Raw genomic sequence first — 25,241 nt, 5'->3', positions numbered from 1 at the left:
TGATGTACAAACTCAAATTTAAAAGCACTCAGAACAAATATTTCTTTTTATACATCCACAAAAAACCAGAAAACTGAAATTACAATTCACTGTATCACAGGTAGTGGAACACAAAGTGCTACAGAAATGCATTACGTAGTCCTCTGGACACTAATAAAAGCTTCTCAAAGTCTGCAATCGCTTTGCATTGAACTTGTCTGGGGAAGAAACATTGGCTTCTTATTTTCCTGAAGTGGCTGGATACAGTATTAACTTACTTCTAAACCAGAACAACCTCCAATGGGATAAAACTTTGTTTATGCAGCAAGATGCAACAGCAAGGAAACCTGAGTGGGTAAAGACATCGTGACTGAACAGGCTCAGAAACATTCTCCATCATGAATTCTGTTCCTGCCCTGGTATTTTATGGGAAGGCATACACACAGAGTAACAAATAAAAGACAGCAAATGGGGACTGCACACAGCAACACAGCTCAGGCAAAGCTGGTGAGATCTGGAGAGGCTGCCTCCAACTTGCAGGACCAAGCCTCCAGTAACACTGACGGTCAACACAGAAGCACCAAATGTATCCAGGACACGGTTGTTTCAGAATACCATACTTCATTTAGTGGCCTCCAGAAGTGAAATGTCTGTCTCTGCTCCACCATAAGAACTTTTCCCAGCGTACAAAATGTTTGTCTCATAACTTAAGATTCCAAAAGACAGCAGATTGGGATCATGATGATCTTAATTTTCCACAAAAGGAAGAAATATCTCACATCTGACCTTTTATATCCAGTATAAAGTCAAGCCAAGTTTGAGGAGCATCTCACAAACTTGGGCAGCAATGGTTTTCATGAGGATCAAAACTGAACCAGAGAAACAGTCCTCCTTGTTTTGTTGTTTTCCAGCTTAGCTGCCCTGATTAAACGGGTCAAAGTCATCAGACCAAGTCACTGAAAGTTTATGTTCCAGCTGCTTACAGCTGTTCTAAGTATCAACAGAGCTCTCAGCATCCACTGTTGATGCTTTTAACCTTCAGAAGGGGAGCACACATCACACACAGCACAACTACACAGAAGTTTCAGGCAAATCGTCCATTTCTTCAAACGTATTCAGGGTGTTTTTGCTATTAGTTCTTGAATTGTCTTGAACTTTGCTTGGATCTGCAAAAAAATGCACTGTAAACAAACCAGGATATGGTAGAAACTGCATGTGCAAGATCAAAGTTTTGCACATCTATTTTGTGTTTAAAAACATGACATTTATTTCAGCAGCAAGTCGTCAGTTTGCTACCATATCTTACACTGAAATGTTTCTGCCTGCCTCCTTTCATTATTGCTGAGCTCATTCTGCTAAGCAATATAAATGCTAATTGACTCCAGAACAAGCTTCAGAGCCACTCTCCCAGATCCTCACATGCCCCTGTCTTAAACTGAGGCCCGCTGCCAGAAGGACATCTGACACCTCAAAGCTAGGTCATTTCTCTGTTCCACTTCCAACGCTGTCAGCAGATGGGTATCTTGAATTTCCTGGTCAACATGCATGAGGAGCAATTTGTCATCCAGCATGTATCACAAACATGAATGTTCTAGGGCTAAACCCAGCAGACTACAGCGGTGTCAGGTGGAATCCTCCTGATTTCCTGCCAGATTTTGCAATCCTGCATGGAATTATTTAAGGACTACGTGTTCTTTATGGCAACTTTTTCAAAGTAATGTTCTCTGCCCATTAAAAAGTTCTCTCTCTCTACCATTCAAATGCCAAAATGGAATGTAAAACTTAAATCAAGCAGAACTGCTGGAGAAAAACAAAGGCAAACCCACTGCATTTTGGTGCCAAGGTGTAAATAACAAGAGTTTGTAACCACTCCTCTCTCCAGTTCTGTACAAACAATTTAACACCCCTACCAGATTAACCCTGAGCTTCCCTAGCAGCAGAGCATGGCTGAAAGTCTCCATTAGGAGACTGAAGATTTTTTTTTTAAGGATTTAAAAACATATCAAGGCATTTCTAAGAAAAACAAACCAAACCAACCAAGCAATCTCACCAAGAGAGTGGTGTAAAATTCTGCAGTACCTGTTGGCCCTGGATCTTCATTGATAAATGAAACGTGTGTTTTCCACTCGGTCCATTTCACTTCGTTAATCCTGTTTGTGTTGCATATAAATTGTGTTACTAAGACGCATCCTCTGAGCTGCAAACCTGCACTTCCCCTCTCACATCTTTAGTCCTTCTTGGGACTGCTAACAGCTCACCACCACCACCTGCTTCCCTAGCACTGAAAGGCTGAGTGTCTTTTGCAGTGTTAGGTGCTATATGGTGAGAGGAATCATAAATATTAGGAGTACTTTATAATCTTGCCCAAGTACAGTCTTGAACCTTGCCTTAAATGTTTGAGTATTTTTCATAAAGCCACAGTAATACATTCTTTAATATGCTAAGCATCAATTAGCAATGAGTATAAATATAATTACTTTGAAGCTAGCATTTAAAGGAGGTTGACAAAGCAACATTTACTGCAAGCAGACTTGATACTTGTACATTACAGAGGCATGAAGGTGCAGAATCTTTTTTATTCCCAAAAAAATATCTACATCAACCTATACATTTCATAGATACACAAAATAGTTTGTGTTGGAAGGGCCCTTAAAGATCATCTAGCTCCAACTTCCCTGCAGGAACACCTTCCACTAGACCAGACTGCTAGTCACAACCCCCCAGAAAAACCCCAAACTGGATTTCTGTACATTTAATATCATTCACAGAGGTGTAGAAATATTTGAAAGAGGCTTTTGAGGAGAAATAAGCCAGAAGAAGCACAGAGCTGTGTGACAGTACACAGCATTCTAGTTTTGCTTTACCTTAAGCAGACCCTGGTGTCATTTTCAGCCACTTTACATCGCTCTCCCAGTTGGAATTTTTTTCTCAAACACTTGGGTAAGAATTTTTCAAACTCCAAAATAGTTCTGGCTCTCTGTTAACGACAAAGAGCAACAGGAGCATGGTTAACCATGTTTGAGATTGTCTGGTTCCATAGCGTACAGTTTGCAGGCTCCATGTCTCATTGTATCATGTCAAGCTTCCACCCATACCAACACTGATTCCACCAACAGCAAATAGCATGGCATCACAGTGTCACTAAGGTTGGAAGAGACCTTGAGGATCATCGAGTCCAACCTGTCACCACAGACCTCATGACTAGACCATGGCACCAAGTGCCACGTCCAATCTCCTCTTGAACACCTCCAGGGATGGTACAGTATAGTACCACTAAGGTTGGAAGAGACCACGAGCAGGGAGCCACAGCTTTCTCTGGTTAGCCCCACACAGAAGGCACACTCAGGGAAGAATCAAGAAATCTCACTCCAAACTCAGTGTTTAGGGTTCAGTGCTAACAAACCCTCATGCAACAGCCTGCCACATAGATCATCTGAGGTGGGATGCTGCCCACCACAGAAAGCAGCTTCAGTCCTAATGATGATTGTGTTTTGATGACAGCATGGGGCTTGCAGCTGCCAAGCCCAGGCTTGGATGAGGTGTGAGAATCTGGGATGACCTCATGCATTGCTCAGAGTGAAGGGACGGAAGTGCAGAGCGCGCTGCGTTACAGATTTCTGGGCAGATAATGAAACACACCTCCTGGTGACATACCGAGGGGAAAGAAAGTCATACAGGTATGTGACAGCAAAGAAAAAAGGCAGCTGAATATCTGAGCCATGAGATTACCTTCAGGAGAGTTGTGAATTCATCTCTTATTGCAAAACCCTAGTACTAAAATTACTTATTTCCAGTGTCTGTACACAGATACAAATGGGGATTATCACTGTTAATACCTAACCCTTTGTCAGCATGATGGTACCACAGGTGCAGCTAAGAAGAAATGCCTCTGTGCTTCACTAAGCAAACTCCCAAACAAACCTGGAGTTTCCAGATGTGCTCACTCTCTTTAGAAATGTCTTCCACTGTTTCTCCCATTAATGCAATCAGCATGTTCAAGAGAAGAACAAAAGTCAACACGACATAAGTTATGAGGAGCAGAAGAAATAGTACAGGGTACTTGGAATTTTGCTGGATCTCCAGGTCACCCAGTCCTAAGGTGAGCTTAAAAAGATCCATCAGAACAGGTCCCAGACTGCTGTTGGAATGGCAGTCACTGCCATCTTGGCAAGTGTCAATCAGTGCAGCAAGAGCTGAGAAGAAAGCACAAGATGATTTTAATCACAAAACATGCTTTATGTATCCATGGCATTTCACCCTAAAGAATGCAGAATGCATACTAAAGAGCTAGAGCTGCCCAGCAACATACACAGCAGCAGGTAGATGGCAGATTACCAGCAAGCAGAATGAGCCCACATCCAACTGAAAGTGCAGGCAATCAAGACAGCCAAATTACTTATCTGCTCAGATAGTCTCTAGACAGTTTAGATCCCTAAACTTGGCTTTTCAGTTTCCAGAAGAAACCCCAGCATGAGCTCTCATCATGACAGCAGGGTTCTTACTGATAGTAATGCTAAAACTGTTACTCACACAGAGCATCAGTGCTTTTCTCCAGTAATATTTACCTACGCCAAATCCCAGCAAAAACACGATATAGACAACTAAAAATTTTATCACATCTTGCAGGATGACCTAGAAAGCAAATTAAACATGCATCAGAAACCAAAACTGAGAACTAGCTTTAGGCTGATGAATTCTGCAGGGATACAGGTGTGGTACATACTGAAGTATCAGATTGGTTTCAGTAAGCAAACTGCTTGTAGCCTCAGTGAGAAACCCAGAAAGATTTAGGTCTGATTTTCAGTTTCATGACTGAGAGCTTGGTGAGTTGCCCAAGGGTGACTAACTGTACAGTAAAGACATTACAGGATGTGATGCAATTAAACAGCAGAACTACATTAGCTCCAAAGCCACAAGTTACTTATATATTTAATAGAATAAAATGTTAATTTGAAGAAGTTTCTGCCATTGAAGTTATACAGTGTATTCTGCTGAAGTAGTAGGTTAAAATATATCTAGCTCCCAATACCTGAAGGGTTCCTACAGGAAGGCTGGAGAGGGACTTTTCATGAGGGAGGCTAGTGATAGGACAAGGGGGAATGTTTGAAACTGAGGGAGAGTAGGTTTAGACTGGATCTTAGAAAGAAGTTCTTCAGTATGAGGGTGGTGAGACTCTGGAATAGGCTGCCATGGGAGGCTGTGGATGCCTCCTCCCTCGGGGTGTTCACGGCCAGGTTAGATGAGGCCTTGAGCAGCTGAATCTAGTTGAGAGGTGTCCCTGCCCATGGCAGGGAGGTTGGAGTGGATGATTTCTAAGGTCCATTCCAACCAAAGCCATGCTATGACTCTATGATTGTATGCAATTATAAATAAGAAATGTCAATGTAAACTGTACAATGCATCTACATTGCTGAATATGCTTGACTGGGCTTGCATCACAGCAAGGAAGGTAACAGGGCAGGTAAAACAAAAGAGAACAAACCTACCTTCTGAATCATAACACTGTAAATGCCCATGGACTGGAAACCTCTGGTGAAATAGAGCATATTAGCCCATCCTAGGGCCATTGCCAGAACAAGACACACGAGGTGTTCTTTGTAGGAAAACAAGTACAAAAAGACAGAGAAGATCACAAGCATAGCTTGTATAAAACTGTTAAAAAACAAACACATGGGTGTAAAAGGGAAATTACTGACACAAAACCAACAGCATCATGGAAAAACATGAAAACAAGACTTATTTACATCTCATGCTTGAGTTCTAACTTCACCCTGCATTCTGTTCTCCCCTATGAACACCACTATTAGAGTCTGACAGTAACACAGATGAGTAGATGTAGTATAAGAGTATCAACATATTAGGATTCTATTTGTTAAAGCTTAAAGTGAGCTGTTCTCCCCAAAATAGCTGGTCAGTGCAGATTTTGCTGACAAAGGCATTAAGAATTCTTAATAGTACCTTTGAAGCTGCAGCTTAATGAATTGTTTGAATCATTATGGACCTTCCATGAATAAGGAAGACACTGGGAGGTGTGATGTGCTGTGACCACATTCTCAGCAGCACAAGATCGATATCAGTGTGGTTGTAGGAGGATGAAGATAGAGTTAAGCCACCTCTCTTTTTATTGATCCTACAATCATATGCTACAAATGAGAGGGAATTATCTGTGCTTTATCTAGGCCAGCTGAAGGGACACTTCCAGCAGCCAACTGAACCAGCTTTATGCTATTTTGCCTTCCTGAAGTGGTTGAGTGTGGAACTGTATCTGGTTTATCAACCAGGTTTCTTAAACACATTTTGCCACAGAGAACTCTCAAGAGACCCAAAACATCAGGAGAAGCTAAAGGCAGTGCTGTACTTTGGCAAAAAGACAGTCTGTACACATCAATTCCCAGTACTGTCACCAACCCATGAAAACAGTGTGAGCTACAGAAAAGCTGTGTGTAAATTTACTTCCACCCCTTTAGAAGCTGATAGTCTAGAGAGAAGGTGAGCATCTGCTACAAGAGTGTGTTCTCTGTGACTGTGAGAGAAGCAAGCACTTTATAAATAGTATAAAATAGACACAGGACAGACTTACAATGCAAAGTGGAACCATGCATCAGAGAGAATTGACTGCAGGTCTGAGGGCCTAAGCAGAAAGATGGCCACACTCTGTGCACAGAGAGAAAATGCAGAAATTGTTGTAAGACCAAACAAGTCTCAGTCTTTTTCATTACTTATAGTCTATGGTGAAAATTATACCCTGGGGGTTTTCACCATTACAAGTTCTAATTCCACAGTGCCCTTAAAGCCAGTAATTTGATAATGTTGATGTTCTACAAATAGAAAACCTCTGTCTTTAATTTGAAAACAAAAAAAACCAAACCCTCCCTGATATTTTCTTTACAGAGCAATACAGTTACACTGAAATACATACTCCCAGTCATCCTGAGTAAGTGATGTACTGTGTCAAAGACTTTTAGGCATTACACATATAGAGATCTTCCAAATATTTCCAAGACCATCATCAGTGATGATCAGTGCTAAACCTAGAGAAGTTCTTTACCTATTTTGTTATATATATGTTATTAAAAAGTCTTACCTCTTTTATGGCTAAAAATATTGCTCCTAACATAACCATCACCTGTCCACATAACTGCAGCCATCCCACACCACGAGTTAGAGCCAGTGGATAAGGTGGAGCCTGCAAGACAAGTCCAAAATGAAAGACTGAGTTCCATAGCTGAAGGGCAAAAGGCAGAGTAACAGGAAGCTCTTTCAGTGAGAGTTTTCTTCATGCTGGGTTTCCAGAATCTGCCCCTAACATCTGTTTGAAATGCCAGAAGTTTCTTTCACAGAATCACAGAATGTTAGGGGTTGGAAGGGACCTCCAGAGAACATTGAGTCCAACCCCCCTGACAAAGCAGGATCATCTCTCTAGGGCAGGCCACACAGCAACACATCCAGGTGGATTGTGAAAGTCTCCAGAGAAGGAGACTCCCCACCTCTCTGGGCAGCCTGCTCCAGTGCTCTGTCACCCTCACCACAAGGCAGTGTCTCCTTGTGTTCAAGTGGAACCTTCTGTGTTCTGGCTTGTACCTCTTGTTCCTTGTCCTGTCACTGGGCACTACTGAAAAGAGCCTGGCACCTTCATCTTGACACCCACCCCTTAGATATTTATAGACATTGATAAGATCCCCTCTCAGCCTTCTTCTCTTCAGATTAAACAGCCCCAGGTCTCTCAGCCTTTCTTCATAGGAGAGATGTTCAAGGCCCTTATTCATCCTTGCAGCCACCACAGGGCTCTCTCCATCAGATCCCTGTCTCTCTTGAACTGAGGAGTCCAAAACTGGACACAGTATTCCAGGTGTGGTCTCACCACAGCAGAGCAGAAAACCCTCCCCACACTTCTACAACTGTAACTGCCTTTCTGCACTGTATTTTGAGTCCCTCACAAAACACAAACCTCCTATATCACTCCTGCTTTTCCTTCCAGATACAACAGCCCGATGTGGAAGAAGCTGCTTCTCCCTACAGCCACATACTCTGCTATCTGGTTTTGGTTTAGCATTTTAAACACAATTCAGGAAATGCATTTTAAATTAGGAACATTTGGTGAGATGAAGTTGCTGTACTCACTTCATTTTCATTAGGCCTGTGGTAGGAAACTAACGTTAATGTCACATTGTATAGGAAATAAAAACAGCATGAGATAAAAAACATGTGGCGGGCAAACTTCTTCCACTTCATTCTCAGGAGGGAATTCAGAGGCTCCAAAGTCAGCATTTCATGACGATTCTGTAGGAAAACAAGCAACTAGGATTGGAATTTGCCACCTGTAAGGTAAGTGAGGTCATTTTTCAGGCATGCCTTCTGGGCATTTCATTCTGTTTCTGTCCATGCTGATCTAGAAACATCTACGCTCTGTGTCAGACCACAAAGTGCCAAGGTACAATGGGACAGCTCCTGACTCACGCTGGGATAACCTGCCACATTCTAGTAAATTATGGTTGAGCTGAAACTAATGGGAACTTCTGCTCTTGCTTCCCACAGGAGTTTTATGGCAGTATTTCTATTTAGCAAATGTAAAATTCTGGCTCTGAAGAGCTAATGCTCCTCAACACCTAAACCACACACCTGTTCAGTAAGGTTTATAACCTTGGCAGAGTGCTCCTTTAAAGTATTTCTGTTGGCTTCCCTGTTCTCGTGCACTACCTTAGGCACCTGCTAGTGGCCACACCGTGGAGACATGACACTAGCTTTGGTCTGACCAGCTGGGCCATATTTATGTTCCTAGGCAAGAGAAATCAATGCTTCAGATGCAGAAAACACACTCCTAAAATGCCTAGCCTGGGCTTCAGGAGCTGAATGCACATTCACTGACAGCTGACAACCTACAGACATAAAATTCATCTTGCTCCTGGTACAAAACTGAGCACCAAAAATTACTCTTTTACAAGTAATTCAGTCAAATGCACAGGCTGACACATCTGAAATGGGTGCACTGCTAGAAAATAGGTAATTAAAGAAATGGGTAACTTACACCAATATTTGTGTTGTAGACAATAATTTCCAGTACTGAATTGTCTGAAGTGGTGTCTAAATCTGTCAGATCATAAAGAGAAGACTGAACAGGACCATAAGCCCAGTCTGTGAATTTTCTTGACAGGCTCCTGTTTGCCTTATCTCTTATCTCTCTGCTCAGGATGTATTTCAGAATCTAAAACATTAACAGAATCACTTGTAAGCAGATGCACACACACATACCTGCCAACCCCCTACCTTTTAACTACCACAGCATTAGCTACAGGAGTGCAATTCACTGCATTTGTAAGTCTGTTATTCAATAAGCAGTGTTAGAGATGGCAGACCTCTAGGACAGAAAAAGAGCATTTTTAATGCCTCCAGATTTCATCAGAGACACTTTTCTAAAGCATAAAAGCACGTTTTCCCCCCATGTGTTCACATTTATATCTTCCTTTAACTTCAACAATTACTTTCTAAATGATCCCATTGTCAATTTTATTTACCATAGTTGATTTGTGAGAGCCCAATTCTACAGCAGCATAACAGCAGTTCTGGTGAGCCTTCTGAAATGACTAGCCTGTCTGTTTCATAAAGGTGGTACTGTAATAAAAGCAGGATTTCTGAGCTTCTGTACAACAGCAGCATTTGCAAGGCTGTTTTTAAACAGCATGTGTGTTGTGGACACAGAGGCATCAATAGAGGGAAACCTTGAAGGGCAGAAGCAACACTGCAATAGAAATATTTGCTTGGATTTTGAACATTAGCTCATGAAATACTACTGATACTAGCACAGCACAACCAGAGTGGAAAACTATATCAGAGCACAAATGGCTGAGCAGATTGTTGGCCTTGACCCTTTCTCCATAGTTAACTTCTCTTAGATGCTGCTGAAATAATACCCACCTCTAATTTCCCAGTTTTTGCAGCCAGTTGCAGGGGTGTCAGACCTGCCTTGTTCTTTGTTGTTTCCAAATTTCTGTCTTTGCTTTTCAACAGAATCATGTCATACATTCTGATTACAAAGTCATTCTGGGTTTTAAAGTCCTCTGCCACAGTAACTAGTGCATGGAGGATATTGTTTCCTCTGGAATCCTGAGAAGTAATGTTAGTCCTGGTATTGTCCATTAATAGCTGCAGTATGTCTGGTTGATTGGTACAGGCAGCTAATGCCAGTGCTGTTTCACCTGTACAATAAAGATGTAACATGTGCATGGTTGATTACAAGCAATCAAATCATGGAATCATTAAGGCTGGAAAGGACCTTCAACACCACCGAGTTCAACTGTTAACCCAGCACTGCCAAGTCACCACTAAGCCATGTTCCCAGGTGCCACATCTACACATTTTTTGAACACTTCCAGTGGTGCAGATTCCACCACTTACCTGGGCAGCCTGTTACAGGTCCTAACCACTCTTTCAGGGAAGAAATTGCTTCTAAAGTCCAGTCTAAACCTCCCCTGGTGCAATCTGAGGCGGTTTTCTGTCATCCTGTTGCCTGTTACCTGAGAGAAGAGACCAACCCCCACCTGGCTCCAGCCTCCTTTCAGGGAGTTCTAGAAAGCAAGGAGGTCTGCCCTAAGCTTCCTTTTTTTCCAGGCTGAACAATGCCAGTTCCCCCAGCTGCTCCTCACAAAACTTGTGCTCTAAACCCTTCACCAGCTTTGTTGCCCTTCTCTGGACCCCACATTATATCCACTCTTTGTGACTGTGTTAGTCATCTTAACATATGAAAGCATATTTACATATTTATTGCACTGAATTTAGCTCTTGCTTTAGAAAAGCTCCACTGACATGAAAATGTTACTTGGAGAAAAAGCTCCAAAAACCAAACTTGTTACATTTTCTTTGCCACTCAGGATTTACTCTCTCTTTTTTTTCTTTCTTGGTGAATGTTTTGCAATTATTTCTGACTGTTTAGAATACATTGCAGTCTGGCAAGTCACTTTTACAGAAGGTACCATATAATTTTTCTGTCTTGTGATGCGAGTTTCCTAATCTAAGGTTTAGTTAGAGTAATGACTCAGACTTGCCTGTCCTTCATCCTGTTCTTAATTATTTGGATATTCCTTCCCCAGCTTTTCCAGAGAGGTCACATTTCCACTTACCAAAATAAAAGCCTTCATGCTTATGCTTGGGATTAAAGAAAACCCCCTGGGCATAAGCATTGACATCAGCTCCTTTTTCTATCAGGCTCTGAGTGATTTCATACTGTCTCCTTTCGATGGCAATATTCAGAGCTGTCTGGCCTGAAACAACAGCCACAGGTAGTGTTGAGAGTCTTAAGCACACAGAGGAAGATTCAAGACATTTCAAACTGGATCGCAGCAGTAACAACGAACGAAAGTTGGTTAAGGGATTTAAACCCTCATTAGAATGTTTGAGGAAAGCATTGCTTTGATGGGTGATATATTTAACCATATACATGAAACTGGTATCAGATGGCAGTACCTTTATATGCCTCTTCTGTGTATGCTGCATTGATAAATCTCTCCAAAATGCCATTCTCTTCTGCAAAGGACAGGAGCATGTTCACTATCTCATGGGTGTTTTGGTTGATGTTCAGCAGAGCTTTCATCAAACAGGTTTTGCCAGTATCTGAAGCTGTGAATTTTTTCATCAGGTAATCTACAAGAGTGAATTTGGAAATTTGATTGGTATTTCTTCAAGTGGATGGAAAATACTTCTACCCTTTTGTTTATTAGGGGTGAAACCTCGGGGATATGTATGAACATAAATGACTTGCCAAGCAATTACTCCACCCTGTTCTCTTCATATTATAGCTGTGTGTAGTTGGTGAGACAATGCATTCAGAGATGTGGTAGTAAGTAATGAGGTGGCCAACACACTTGGGTTTTCTTTTGGATGTGCCCACCCCCTCGGCCATGGTGACTCCAGACAGACCCAGAACTCTTTCCTTGCTTCTCTACATCACAAGCCCTCTCTCTACTGCAGTTTAGATAGGGACATCGGCTCTGAGCCTTGTGCTGCAGAAGGCTAGTTTGGGCATGGCTGTGGGAATCAGTGCAGATGGACCCTCTGTGTAGCATAACTAGGAGACAAATGCTCTCCAGTGTTGCCTCAGAGGCAGCAAGCAGGTGGCTGATTGAGGCATACATAACGTTGCATACAGCTGACTGCAAATCCACAGCACGTAGCTGAGCACAGAGCTGTTTCCAGTGTGAGAGTCCACACCTGCTGCCAGAGGAGCAGGTAACCTCCCTGCCTGCGTGGCTTACCCGGCACAGTAGCGCTGGTGCAGGCGGAGGAGCGTTCCCTCAGCTCCCCCAGCAGACGCTGCAGCTCTTCTGGGTTCCCCTCAGACACTGCCCGAAACAGGTCTCTCTTCAGCTTCTTCCTGGCCCTAGTCTGCTCAGGTCCTTGGGATATGTTAGCACTGAATTATAGGAAAGAATATTGCAATTGCTGAGTCACTTTACTGTGGTTTATTCTATCTTCTACATGAGAGGAAAAAAAATATTACAATTTCTTGTGCCAGAGCAGACAGACTCGCCTCAGTTCCTTTTATATCCTGGCATAGATCTCTCAGAATGTTTCTGCAGATTGCTTATTTGCAGCTCAGTGGCCATTGAGAAGGGTTTACAATAAAAATGTACATTTTCAAGTGTTTTATTTTGCACTTTTTCCCCATTTTATCCATTATTTCAAAATGGAGGTGAAGAAATCTTTCTCCTCTTCTCTGCTGTCCACAACTCACTGACTCCAGAGCCTGCAGTTACCTGATGCTGCACTCCAGCTGCACCCATCCCACTCACAGCACAAGATAACTTTTAACCTCACATCTTTTTACAGAACTTTCCTGATCAAAATTATTCTGCAATAAGAAGGATTTGGTATTTTCCCTCCTGACAGAAATGCTCCCAACTCATGCCTAGTTGTGCATGGTGTCTAGGTCCCGTGTTGCCGTTCAGGGAACAGATTGCATATGAAGAAAGCTCACACTAAATGTGAGACTTGAGAAAAGCAGAGGTTAAGAGTTATTTCAGAATTTAATTATTGAAGAGTCAGAATTTCATGCACACATCTGACCTCATTTCTAACCATGGCAGGCAAAACAGGTCATATCTACCTTGTCATGGACTCACTCCACTGAAAACGTACTACGACACACTTCATGTCGCCACTTACCCACAAGTGTCTGCATTTGGGCTATACTCAGTTGCATCATCCTGAAGAGACTGTGGGGAATCCATATCTTCTCCATTTCCAGATGCACTGCAGAAAACAGAAAAGGAATGCCAAGTCAGGGAGATTTTGGAAGACATTTTGACAGATTGCATGAAGAATCAGGCAGCACTAGGAAGCAGAAGCTACAGCAGAGCTGAAATTAGCCTAATTTGATATTATGCTTTTTAATGCTATCATTTTATCTCCTGTGTGAATTTTAAAGGGAGTGCTAAAAATGAAGACACCCACAGGATTTTATTCTATTTAAAAATCATTAGGGAAGCAACCTGTCTTGTGTTCTGCTATGTTCTTTCATTACATCTTGAAACTGTGGGAAGGGTTTTTTCATCTTTTTTTTCCAAATGATCATCACTTTTTATGCATCAGCCTGAATCCTTGCAGCTTCCATTCTTCCTTTTCAAATCCCTAATTTGTCATCTGCCACAAAAACAAGTGCTAAATCAGTACCAGCACATGGGCTGCAAGCACACAAGGGGAAGTGAATTACCTCGAGATTTACTACACAGAACACTGCAAGCAACTCAAGAGTGTTTTGCACCTGACTTGAATGGAAGCTTCAACTAAAAGAGACTGAGGACTGGGCCATAAATACATAGTTAGGGAATCAATGCCATTGGTATTATGCAATTGCTGTACATCATTTTCAGGCAATCCTAAAAGCAGATCTGACTTTAAAAATTAATTTGTTATCATTTCTCTTAGCTGTAGTTTTGTTTTCTAGCAGCTTCAGATGTGATGACCACCTCAGGCTAATAAATTAGGGAGTCTGAACTACTAGTTATTGACAAAACAGATGTATGGACAGTAATGCAAGGATTCAGCTCTGCCCTGCAGATATTCCCTTCCCTTTGAAATACAGCTGGTAGCTGCAAGTCCATTCTCATTCAGTCTGTCACTTCTCTGCAGAAAAGCCAGAGGAAGCTGGTGACAAAGAATGTGTGTGGCTTGTGCTGGTCAGTGCCTGGATGAGAGGGAGAAATCTGAAAACCTCTCCTCTAAAACCAAAATAAGACTGTCAGCTGACTCCCAAATGCTGACAGGACACCCAGCAGACAAAAGCATTTGGCCTTTTCTGTCCTTATTCAATGCCTATTTTCCTTATGCAGAATTAGTGGCTGTTGGTGCCCCACACGTTTGAAAAATGAAATTTATTCTTCCCAGCCATAATTTTTTTCTATTCATTCTGCATAAATGGCTGCCTTGAAATATTTCAGACTCAGCATCTTCATGGTGTTTGATTGGTAATGAGCAAAAGAGGGAGGATGTCAGCACACAGCTGGGAGCAGGGTTTGCTAAATCAAGCTGTGGTCTCCAAGCAGTACGAAACGCACAAATGGATCTGTGGAGGTTGTCCTAATATATCATAAATAAAAAGCTGAGACCAAAGAAAAAAACCCAACAAATTTTACTGATTTTACATTTATTCAAATCTGAGGCCTCATTTATCCAGTTTATCAGCAGATAAACTCAGAGGTAAGTCATCTAGCAACAACTGACCTGCAGTGGAGCTGACTAAGAAATGTTACCTCTGAAATCTAAGGAGAAATAAGGAGAGGCTGCTGAAAAGAAAGTATTGCCAGTGTGAGCACTGAGTCTGTGACTTACCATGGGCGAATGTTTGAATCCATTGGTTTTGAAAACACAGGGGGAGAGGTGTTGTTTGGAGTTGCATTGCTTTCAAAACCTTCAATCTCCAGGAAAAAGTGTGAACTGTTGAACACAGTGAGTTTGTCAAATATTAGTAAAGCAGCAAGCTCAGCCACAGCACGAGCAAAGCGCAACACAAGGCATGCCCAGGACAAGGCTGACAAGTTATATGTTCTGGCATTGTACCTAATAGGATGCTGGAATAGAAGCTTATCTGCTTTCCCCTGGGGGAATCCCAACCTCCAACACTGTGCCCAGCATTTTCCTGCTGGCAGATGGGCAAAAGATCCCAAGATATTTTTAGGACACGTGGCATCAGATCCTGACATGTCTAAGCAGCTACCCCAGCAGCTTCAAACCAGCCTTGCATCCAACTTCTGTGCATACTTTACTGAACAGCCACACTAGAACAGGCTGCCCAGGGAGGCAGCTGGGGCCCCGTCCTTGGAGATATTCAAGGAGAGGCTTGACAGGGCTCTGGGCAGCCTGATCTAACGAAGGATGTCCCTGTTCAGTGCAGGGGGGTTGGACTAGATGACTTTTGAAGGTCCCTTCCAACCCAAACCATTCTATGATTCTGTGTGGGCATACACACACACATCCATAAGCATTCTAGTCCCTATTTCTCCAGCCAGGAGCCTTCAGGATGGATCACTTCCATCCCATCAGCACTGAAAATCATGAAGTCAGAAAGTTTGAAAGGTCACATGTGAAACAACATCAGGCATTTCCAGCAGCCAGGGCTGAATGTGTAATCTTGCCAGACAGAGCAGGATCTTTAACTATTCTTTTTCCCTACAACTAATTGTTTGCAGGGAAAACAAATGAAATCTGAAAAACAAAACCAACCAATCAACCAAAAAAAAAAAACAAAACCAAAAAACACCCCACCAAACCCAAAACACAGAAAAAGAAGCATGAGAAGAATAGGAAGGTTTCACCCTTTAAAAGCCTGCAAGGCTGAGAGGCAAAAATCAATGCCTTGGTATTATGAGACCTCATTAAATCATTGCTTCATTTCAAAGATAGAGGAGTTCCAGTGGTGAATCTAGTGACTCCCATGTGGCCTATTGTTCAGAAACTGTCTTACATCCCTAAATGTTCCAGTAGTCACCTGAAAAATGTTTCCCATTCACCTAATTTTTACCATTTAGTCTATTTATTCTTGGGTTTTCTTAACTGTATCTTCCTTATAGAATTCTGCTAACTTTAAGTACCCATACTGATGTTAAAATGCAGGATATTAGTACACTACTGAACAACCTGTTGATAGCTGCTAAAATTAGCATCATCTAGTGGCCCCAGCTCACTGTGTGTGTTTGTTTACATTTAAATGCCCTTTTACCATTTGAGATGTGGCTGTGGCTGTATGCTATGTAGGCAGCAAGTAAAATGGCACCTCTGGTTGGCAGGACTTTGTCCCTGAAATTACCTAGGCAGGGAGTACAGGAACAACCTAGATAGGAACAGGAGCACTGCCATCACTTCTGCCAGCTGCTGTAAATCATTGTTGTTTCACTTGGGTCTGGCAGAGAGACCAAGGAGGGGTGGGAAGAGCACGGGTTCATCCTGCTGTTTTGCATTCCCTGACCATGAAGTGCAAGAGCTGGCAAACATCTGTTGGAGGCTGCAGTGAACATCCATAAAGCCAGAAGTGTCAAGCTCAAGGCTTTGCTGGACCATCTCACCTGCCCTTGGCTCAGCACCAGGAAGGGATGGTGTGCTGCAGGCTGATGGCTCTGAGAGCAGCTCCTGTTCTCCCAGCAGTGTGTTCATGCTGGAGACGGTGGCATCCAGTAGATGTACAGCAGCTATGAAGTGCACCTTGTTTTGAAAGCTGACATACCTCAGCAATTCTGGCATGTGGGTTATCTGGGGATACCATGGGGGGTAAAAAAATGCCAAAAGGCACCTTGCAAAGCAGGTGGAGAGCTGCCAACACATACCTAAGTGCTTACATGGCCACAGTGCACACTCTCAGGAGCACTGCCCACAGACATAATCAGACTCTGGCAGCACTCCTCCCAGCCTGCCTGTTGGTTTTCCTGTACTTAATTATAGGCTTTTAGTCCACCCAAATACCTCCAAGAAGGGGAAGTCACTGCCTTTTGAGAAAGTGCATATGGCAGTCAGTACATTTTGTCCAGTGAGAAATACCACCCATAGAAAAGCACTCACTGCTCAGTGGCACAAAAGGAAGCATCTTGAAGCAACAGCAGTACACCAACATAGAAACATGTAATTAACAGAACATGCATTAACATTCACATGACCTTCATGCGTTCTATTACTGGAATGTTGCTGGTCACACCTCCAGCTCTTGGTTGAGAGGTGGGAAAAACCCCAAGGTTACTGTTACTGATGCCACAAAACCCAGTGTGAGATAGGAGCCTGAAGTAATTGAGAGGTGGTGTTTGTTGGTGTTTGCCCTAACTACCCAGCCTGCCACAGAATTGTCCCCTTCTGAAGTGCTGGGTGGATTGTGAGCTGTTCCAACACCTCATCTCCCATTCATGCAACCAAAGAGCTTCTCTTTTTCAACTTAATGACAGAAAGCCAAGTTGTGACACCCAGCCAGTGGGTTTCAAATAACTAGTGGCATCATTTCTGTGGAAAGTGATTCCTCTGATTATTAAGAATTATAAATGTCAGAACAGCCACAACTGCCTAGGCCTTCAGAGCTTCAAAAATTGCCATAATAGCTGGTCATTAGCCACAGGGTGAAAAGTTTATGAATGAAAATTCAGCTCCCCTTTACAAAGAACTGAGTTGACTTCAACAGCATAGCATCAGGGTTGAATTACTGCTTATATTCCCCCCTTACATACAAGCCCTCAATCCTCTTATTAATTCTGTAGCATAAACTATGAAAGTGAGTGTTTTATGAAATAAAAATGAAGTCTTGTTAATCAGAATAATGTAAAATGGAGTGAATTCATGCTTCTGTTTGTGATAGGACTGTTCAAAACCTTTTGCTTAGCCAGTCCTCATTTTTAAATCCTCCTCTGCCTCTCTATAACCCATCACATTCCCACGTGAGGCTAAGTTTGAAATGCTCCCTTTCCTCAGGCCAGCATCTCTTACATAAACCCCAGTGTACCCTCCATGTGATCTCCAAAAATATCACTCTACCTTCCTTTTCCCTGTTGCAGCACTGACCATCATCAGACCACATTCTTGTAAGCTTATACAGATATTTAACATGGATGTGGAAAGCCCAGCTGACAGGAGACACAAGCTGAAAGGACTGGTGCCCATGTCTGATGTCTCTAGGACAGGGGTTAAAGATTTGTCCCACTAGGATAAAACATCCTATGTCTGCCTACCCAGGATACTCTTCCACTTCTGAACGGCATCAGCATGGGGTTTTTTTGAAGGCACCTCGTGTTCACCAGGTCTCTCTTGCTCATACATGCAGTGTGAATAAAGAGGTCAGTGGTACTTCAGAGCTAACATTAACTAAAGGAGATAAACCAGGGAGTAGTGGTGGTTCAGGCTGAGCTCCAGTCCTACCTTTTCTTTGTGGGAGTGCTTTCAGTTGACTTTTTCTCCGGCTGGTTTGAAGGGGGAATACCAGATGGATTTGTTTTCTTGCCCATTAGTGGAATAATTTCGTTGTTATCTTTAATCATGTTTCTGCAGTAGACAGATTCACAGTTAGTTAACTCCTGTTCCTTTGGAGAAAGAACAGGGACTGAATTGCCTGTTTGCAGCCTCTTCACACAAAGCTTGAGAGCTTTATAAAGTTGTTCATCTCTCAGTTAAGCACACAGAGGCCACTCCACGTGTCAAGGCTGGAGGGTGACATCCATGACTGATTAAATTACACTGTAGGAAAAGTGCTATTAAAAGTGATACCATAAATTCAGGAGAACCATAAATTCAAGCATGTGCCCCAGATAAACTGAAGGGAGTCTGTCAGTCACAATGACAGTGTATGCTACTTAGAGAGACAAAAAGAGCTTTTATAAGTAGCCTTGAAGTTTGTGCATATTTACAGCCTAAGTAGTCTGCTCTCACCCAAGATACCTTTGGAAAAGTGGTAAATTCAAGGAATATCTCTGCCAGATACATAAAGATCCAGACATAAAGGGTCATGAGCAAGGAAAAAGCCTTGAAACTTTTCAGTGCACTAGAAACTACAGAAATTATCCTAAACCAGTAGATGCAACAGACAGACTCATTAAATATGATGCCCAGGCTGAGCTCCGCTGGCTATCACAGAAATCAACCACGCTGGAAGACATCTCAAGACAAGGATAACATCAAGGACTTCTGTGTCCTTGTATCTGATGTCTGGTGACATCTCAATGTTTCTTCAGGGAAAAAGGAAAAAAAATCATGGCTCTGGTGGGTGGGAACAATCACCACCACAGGACACACAGGGATCTTACTGCTTGTTATCTGCTTTTAGACACCCACAACATGAATTCTGTAAGTAATGATGAAGAACCACCTTCCTATTTCTCAATATAATACTCAAGGGCATCATTTTATATCACCAAGGGTAATTTGTAAGTAAGAAGGTGAATTCAGGATACTTTGAAATTCACCTAATGTAAAAATAGTAAATTTTACCAGGTCATAGACCCATTCCCAAGGAAATCAGGGGAGTGCCCTCCATACCCAAGGACAAATGATAAAAATCACTTGCCTGTGACTTGGAACAACATGAGCTACACATTTTCCCTCTCCTGTGTCCACTTTCCTTAATGTAACAAATGCAAACACAAGCTTTCTACTCCTGTCACAGCGCTGTCAGTGTGCCTCAGCACTAGAATTTCTTCATTATGGGAATATCAAGACACAGAAAGCAGATTGTGAAGCGTGCTTGGAAAGACATGACACCTGGTGTGAGAGAGGAGACAGGCATATCAAATACATTGACACATGAATGAAAAATCTATTAATGCATAAACAGCAAATATTTAAGCACAGGAAATTTTGAATCCCAAGCACAAAGAACTGAGACTTCACAGGGCCCAGAGCCGTGTAAGCACAGCTGTAATTTCTTGTCACTAAATGGAATAGAAATCTGAAATACTGGGAAGTATTCCTTACCTTGAACAGATTGCCTTAAAAAACAGGCATGAAAAGATATTTTTATGGTGTCTTCTACCATTGTAGACAGGATCACAGTAGTGCAGCTCAGAAATATACCTGCTTTGGATGCATTTCCTAAGAATTTATGGTAAGAATTTATAAAGGGCAAATAGGATTTCCTTGGCACCCTTGCAGAGTAAACTGTAGCTTTAAGTGCAATAAATGCACAAAACAGCTGGATTGGGATATTACCTATTCAAGGTAGGAAAAGGGTTTTGCCTGTCCCCTTGAAAGTGCAATCCAGATAGTCTTCAGACATGTTGTATCAGTGTACACACTGCTAAACGTTTAATCTTAACACAGCTAAAACTGATGACTGTGGTCTTGCTTAGTTCATAAATAAGTTTGCTATTTACTTTTTACCAAGTACTTTAGGAATACACAAAGCAAAGACATTTCCTATCTACAGGAAGAGGCAAAAGTGATACTTGACATAAATCAAATACGGGGGGACTAGAATAAGATGGAGGTGGGCATTGAATAGCTTCACAAAACCTGTGACTTCAAAGGAAAAGAACAGTTAGAAACAGACAGATAGGTCAAAAAGTGTGTCAGGAAAAGGAGTTGTCAAGTTCAGACGGGCACAGCTGGGATGTGTGTGAAGTTGGAGGGGTCAGGGAGAGTGGCAGGAAGACACTGACAACATAAAGACAAAGGTTAAAATCTCTAAAGCACACAACGGACACAGGGAAGAGCCTCTCATTCTTGAGCAACGCTGGAGCTGCTCAGATACGGCAACACATTTCTGCATGGGCCATCTGTGAGGGGAGCAAGTCAAAGCCCTGTCTGCAAGCCATTTTTCACTGCAGAGATTTTGGCAATGACTTGAGAGCAGGCTGAGCCATATAGAAGAGGTGAAAATAGCCAAAGACAGCACTGAAGCTGTATTGGATGAGGGAGGACAGCTGAACCATTAGTGATATATGGAAACAATTTGGGAAGGCAAAAGAGGGAAGATTCACTTTTGCATGGAGTACAGCTTTCAAATGCACAAAGAGATTTGACTTTGTAGTCTCAGCTATAAAGAATGTTTTAAAGGAGATCTCAGCCTGCACAAGGAAATAACTTGCAGGCACAACAGCACAAACACCTTGCTACAGCGCTGAGTCTGTTCCTCATTTTTAATCACGACTAATTGCATGTGTAGATGAAAAGTAAGCTATGGCTTTCATCATCATCTTCTGTAATCTGTGACATCTAGAGAAAAATCGTGCAACAGTCTGAAAAGTGTCAGCTCATGAGTGGTGTAACTTATGTAACCTGATATGGAGCATCAGCTTTTGTTGTAACTATACTCAGCTCCCATTATCTTGCTAATTGTTTCTTATAGGCCATCTGAGAAGTGGCTTATTTGAAGTGGGCAGCGAGACAAAAATACTGTGTTGATTTGTAGTAGTAAGAATTACTATAAAGGGGACTCTGGGGACATGAAGACTCATTATCTCACCTCCATCGTGCTGGGGATAAGCAAAGGGCATTTATCTGCAATGGTGAACAGGACTATGCTACTCCTAGAGTAAGCAGCACTTCACTCACTATCAGACTCCCCTGGTGCTTATCTGAGACCAAAACATACACATCTCTATCTCTGGAGCAGGGGTTAAAGAAAAAAAAATCCTACAAATAGAAAAAGAACACTGAATTAAGATACTACGAAGATCTCTTAGTATCAGACTCCCCTTGTGCTTATCTGAGAGCAAGACACACACATCTCTATGTCTAGAGCAGGGGTTAAAGAAAAAAAACCCTACAAATAAAAAAGAAACACTGAATTAAGATACTAGGGGTCCATTTTTTTTCCTTCTTCCTCAGGGGCAGAGCAGTGGGGGTGATTACCAGTAGCTGTTTCATGCACAGGATCCTTTGAACATCCACAGCACAGACCACGACACTTTCCAGCACTCACAACCTAATTCTTACTAGCTCATAAAAAATGAAAAATCCCCTCCCTGAGGGGAAAGATAAAACTTCACTTCAGCTTCTGTGCTCTATTTATGGTAGGTGAATCCTATCAGCAGAAACTCACACCCCACAGAAAGAGTTTCATCTTTCTGTAAGACTTAAAAACTTTGGAGTGGCGTTGAGTAGACACCAGCTGCTGTCAAAAAAGTAATCTTCTCCTTGGTGAGAAATTTCTTCTTTCCTGTGGAGGTTTTTCCTAGCTGAAATTTTAAAAGACTCAGTGTAAAGCAATTTCTTTCCCTTGGGGAAAGTATTTTAAGATTATTTACCTGCTTATCTCTGGATTTGAAAAAAAAAAAAAAGGAGCAGCCATTTTCCTGAGTTGAAATAAGAACCTATTCTACTAGGCTAGGTGGTTTACTTTCAACAGTCACTACAGTAACTGAAGCTTTCAGTGGAAGATGAATCTATTTTTGTAAGTTTAGCTTGTATATGGTATATTTTGGGTCTTTTGGCACAGAAACTAGGAAGCATATCAGTGCATCGGGCTGACAAAGGCAAACAAAACCAGGTCTAGCTTTCTTCACTTCTGAACACCCAAGGACTCAGCATGGCATGGAGAAGAGAAAGGCAGGTTTATGAATTAGAAAAACAGAAAGCAGCACAAAAGACATTTCCTCTCCAGCTGAAAGGTAGGTTTGGTCTTTGCTGAAGATTTCACTCTCTGCAAAAGCATCACACCTAACAGCGAACACCCACAGAAGCTCCCAGGACTTACCCCGCTTACGAAACTTGCATCTTGCTACAGACAAAGGTGCCTCGGAACTCTACAAGCGAAGCTTAAAGCAGGAGCTTGCTGACACTGAGACAACATCCAAAGAAGCCAATCTGCCCAAGGAGCAGGGCTGTGGTCAAGCTCCAAACTATCCTGGAAACGCAAAGCCACGCTTCTTCAGGCATCCGGTCTGCTCGGCTGCCGGAAAGCACAGAGAAGTACAGCACCCGAGTACTGCTGCAGCCTCCCAGGGTTTGCTACATCTGAAATTAGGGAGCAGAGAGAAACTTGCTAGACAACAAACTCTTTACTTCATAGCTGCCAAAGTGGGATGACACACACACACACGCAATAATTATGGACTGAAATATTACTAAAGCTGAGTCGCTCGCGGATGACTTAATGGCAGCAGGAGAGTGTCTCCAACGAGAGCTGCTCAGCAGTTTACATACTGTTTTCAGAAGAAAATGGTCATGAAGATGCATTTGGGTTGTAAATGACATCCCTTTATGTCATGCTTAGGTTATTATATATTATGGAACTATTCAGAAAGCACAAAGCAAAAAAAAAAAGGAGAGGGGAAAAACCCCCGTCACGCCAAGGGCTCCACAAAGCAAAACCATTTTTGTTGCTGTTACTTTGAAACAGCCTTAAAGAAAACATCTTGCACTTACCCAGTGATAATGTCAGAGAAAACAGGGAGGGTGTGTTTAGATCTTTCCCCATCTATAATAGTTTCTGATGAATGTGCACCCTCGGGGTCTGTGAGCACACAAACAGGCCTGCTTCGCACCAACAGCGCTGGTGTTACCTCTTGCTCTGCCAGCTGCCGGGAATGGCATCTTTCAGCTCTGCTGGTGCTGAGCTCTTGAGCAATGGTTGATGCAGACTTTGGGTTTGGAACATGCCAGAAAAGTGACCATAAGTTCTGCTGTGCTTTTTTATGGAGTCTTTCCATTATCATGATGATCAGAGGGCAGGAGCACCTCTCCTGTGAAGACAGGCTGAAAGAATTGGGGCTGTTCAGCATGGAGAGTAGAAAGCTCTGGGGATACCTTACAGCTACATTTCTATATCTGGAGGGAACCTACAGGAAGGCTGGGGAGGGACTGTTTAGAAGGGCTTGGAGTGACAGGGTGAGGGGCAATGGTTTTAAGCTGGAGCAGGGTAAATTTGGGTTGGACATCAGGAGGAAGTTCTTTACAACAGTGATAAAATACTGGAACAGGCTGCTCAGAGATGTGGTTGAGGCCCCATCCCCGGAGACATTCAAGATCAGACTTGATGGGGCCCTGGGCAGCCTGATCTAGTTGGAGGTGTCCCTGCTGACTGCTGTGGGCTTGAATAAGATGACCTTCAAGGGTTCCTTACAACCCAATGGAATCTGTGAATCACCATAAACAGGGTGTTTAAAACTTGTATGTCTTTGCAGTTCAGATCTGAGAGAGGTACTTACAGCTGCTGCTCTTCCCTTTACTGGATTCATAGATGAAGGTTTAAGGGGAACCAAGAAGGCCATCAAAAGAGGATTTTTTCTCCAGCTGTAGATAAGGGGAGTGAGACTCAAGTTGGGGTTGTTTTGGTAGGATCTAGATTAAAAAATTTGAAAATAAAATCAAAATAGAATACCAAGACCTAGAACCAGACATTTTAAATCCAAAGAACACAACTTTAAAATATATTAACATACTGCAGGTAAACTCTTCCTCTTTATCAAATAGAGGAAGTCCTTTTAAACCAGGACAGGTGGGCATTCCTCAGCTCTACCATGTGAAAGACCAGGAGCACTATGCTGTTGCTGGGAGTGAATCAGCTTTCTGTGAGCTGGGTGGTGAAATGGGCCATGCCTAAGCCAGTTTGATTTGGCATTAGGAGACCTTTGGCTGGATGTGCTGAGCATGCATCCAGCTTTGCCTGACAGAAATGTATGATGATGTATTCTGAACCCTCTTCCAGGAAAGGTTGTTCACATCTTGTCAAATGGCTATGCCCAAGCTAATATATGCTACAATCTTGATTCAGCTGCTTTGATGGCATCTTACCTGCTGGTCTAATGACCTGGAATAAGGACTGGATACTGCCATTTAATCTTGCCTGGGAGAACATCAGCTTAGTTCTCAACACCAACTGTGAGAGACTGTTTAATTGAAGCCACTCTGAGAATGGAAATGTGAATAGGCAAAGTTAAATTAAATCTGGGTGAAGGTGCATTTGAGGACACTTGCTTTAACTCTCATATCAATCACAGTAAAAAGACTGCTTAAATTCTTTTGCTAAGGAGAGAAAATGAGTTTGGCAGCAAGCAGTACTTTGAACTTGAAGTAGCTGTATCTGAAAACACCCAGATCTGTGTGGTTTAGAGAGTACAGGACCTAGCAGTGTGGTCTATTTATACTGTAGTGGCAGTTATCCAGGAAGAAAAACTGGGACAAGCTACAGCACGAGAGTCAAAAGCCCAGCTACGAGCTGCAACAGTTCACATGCACAAGAGTTACAACTCAGCCTGCCTCTTCTGTGCTAACAGCTTCTTACTCCATTATGACCCCAGCCTTAACTCACTAAACCCAAGAGTGGCCTTCTCTGTGCAATTTGTCAGATTTGGGGAACGTGAGTCCAGGCT

At 42.5% G+C, this 25,241-nt stretch overlaps 1 protein-coding gene across 1 annotated transcript; it reads right to left on the bottom strand.

Annotated features, from left to right (window-relative positions):
- Nucleotides 1-300: 300 nt before the first annotated feature.
- TRPV3 (transient receptor potential cation channel subfamily V member 3) lies at nucleotides 301-23,585 on the bottom strand. The gene is made up of 18 exons (XM_009903260.2): nucleotides 23,296-23,585; nucleotides 18,355-18,477; nucleotides 14,800-14,904; nucleotides 13,135-13,221; nucleotides 12,225-12,382; nucleotides 11,437-11,613; nucleotides 11,094-11,234; nucleotides 9,892-10,172; nucleotides 9,005-9,181; nucleotides 8,101-8,259; nucleotides 7,064-7,165; nucleotides 6,560-6,633; nucleotides 5,466-5,631; nucleotides 4,545-4,611; nucleotides 3,901-4,172; nucleotides 2,844-2,956; nucleotides 2,059-2,129; nucleotides 301-1,145 (listed from the first exon to the last, which is right to left on the bottom strand). Exons 1-18 carry the CDS (start codon nucleotides 23,583-23,585, stop codon nucleotides 1,051-1,053), a joined length of 2,658 nt encoding a protein of 885 aa, XP_009901562.2. The 3' UTR covers nucleotides 301-1,050.
- Nucleotides 23,586-25,241: the final 1,656 nt, after the last annotated feature.

The sequence above is a fragment of the Dryobates pubescens genome, chromosome 13 (genome assembly GCF_014839835.1).
Source record: "Dryobates pubescens isolate bDryPub1 chromosome 13, bDryPub1.pri, whole genome shotgun sequence".
In the NCBI taxonomy this organism is placed as follows: domain Eukaryota; kingdom Metazoa; phylum Chordata; class Aves; order Piciformes; family Picidae; genus Dryobates; species Dryobates pubescens.
This window is presented reverse-complemented; position numbering and strand designations above follow the sequence as displayed.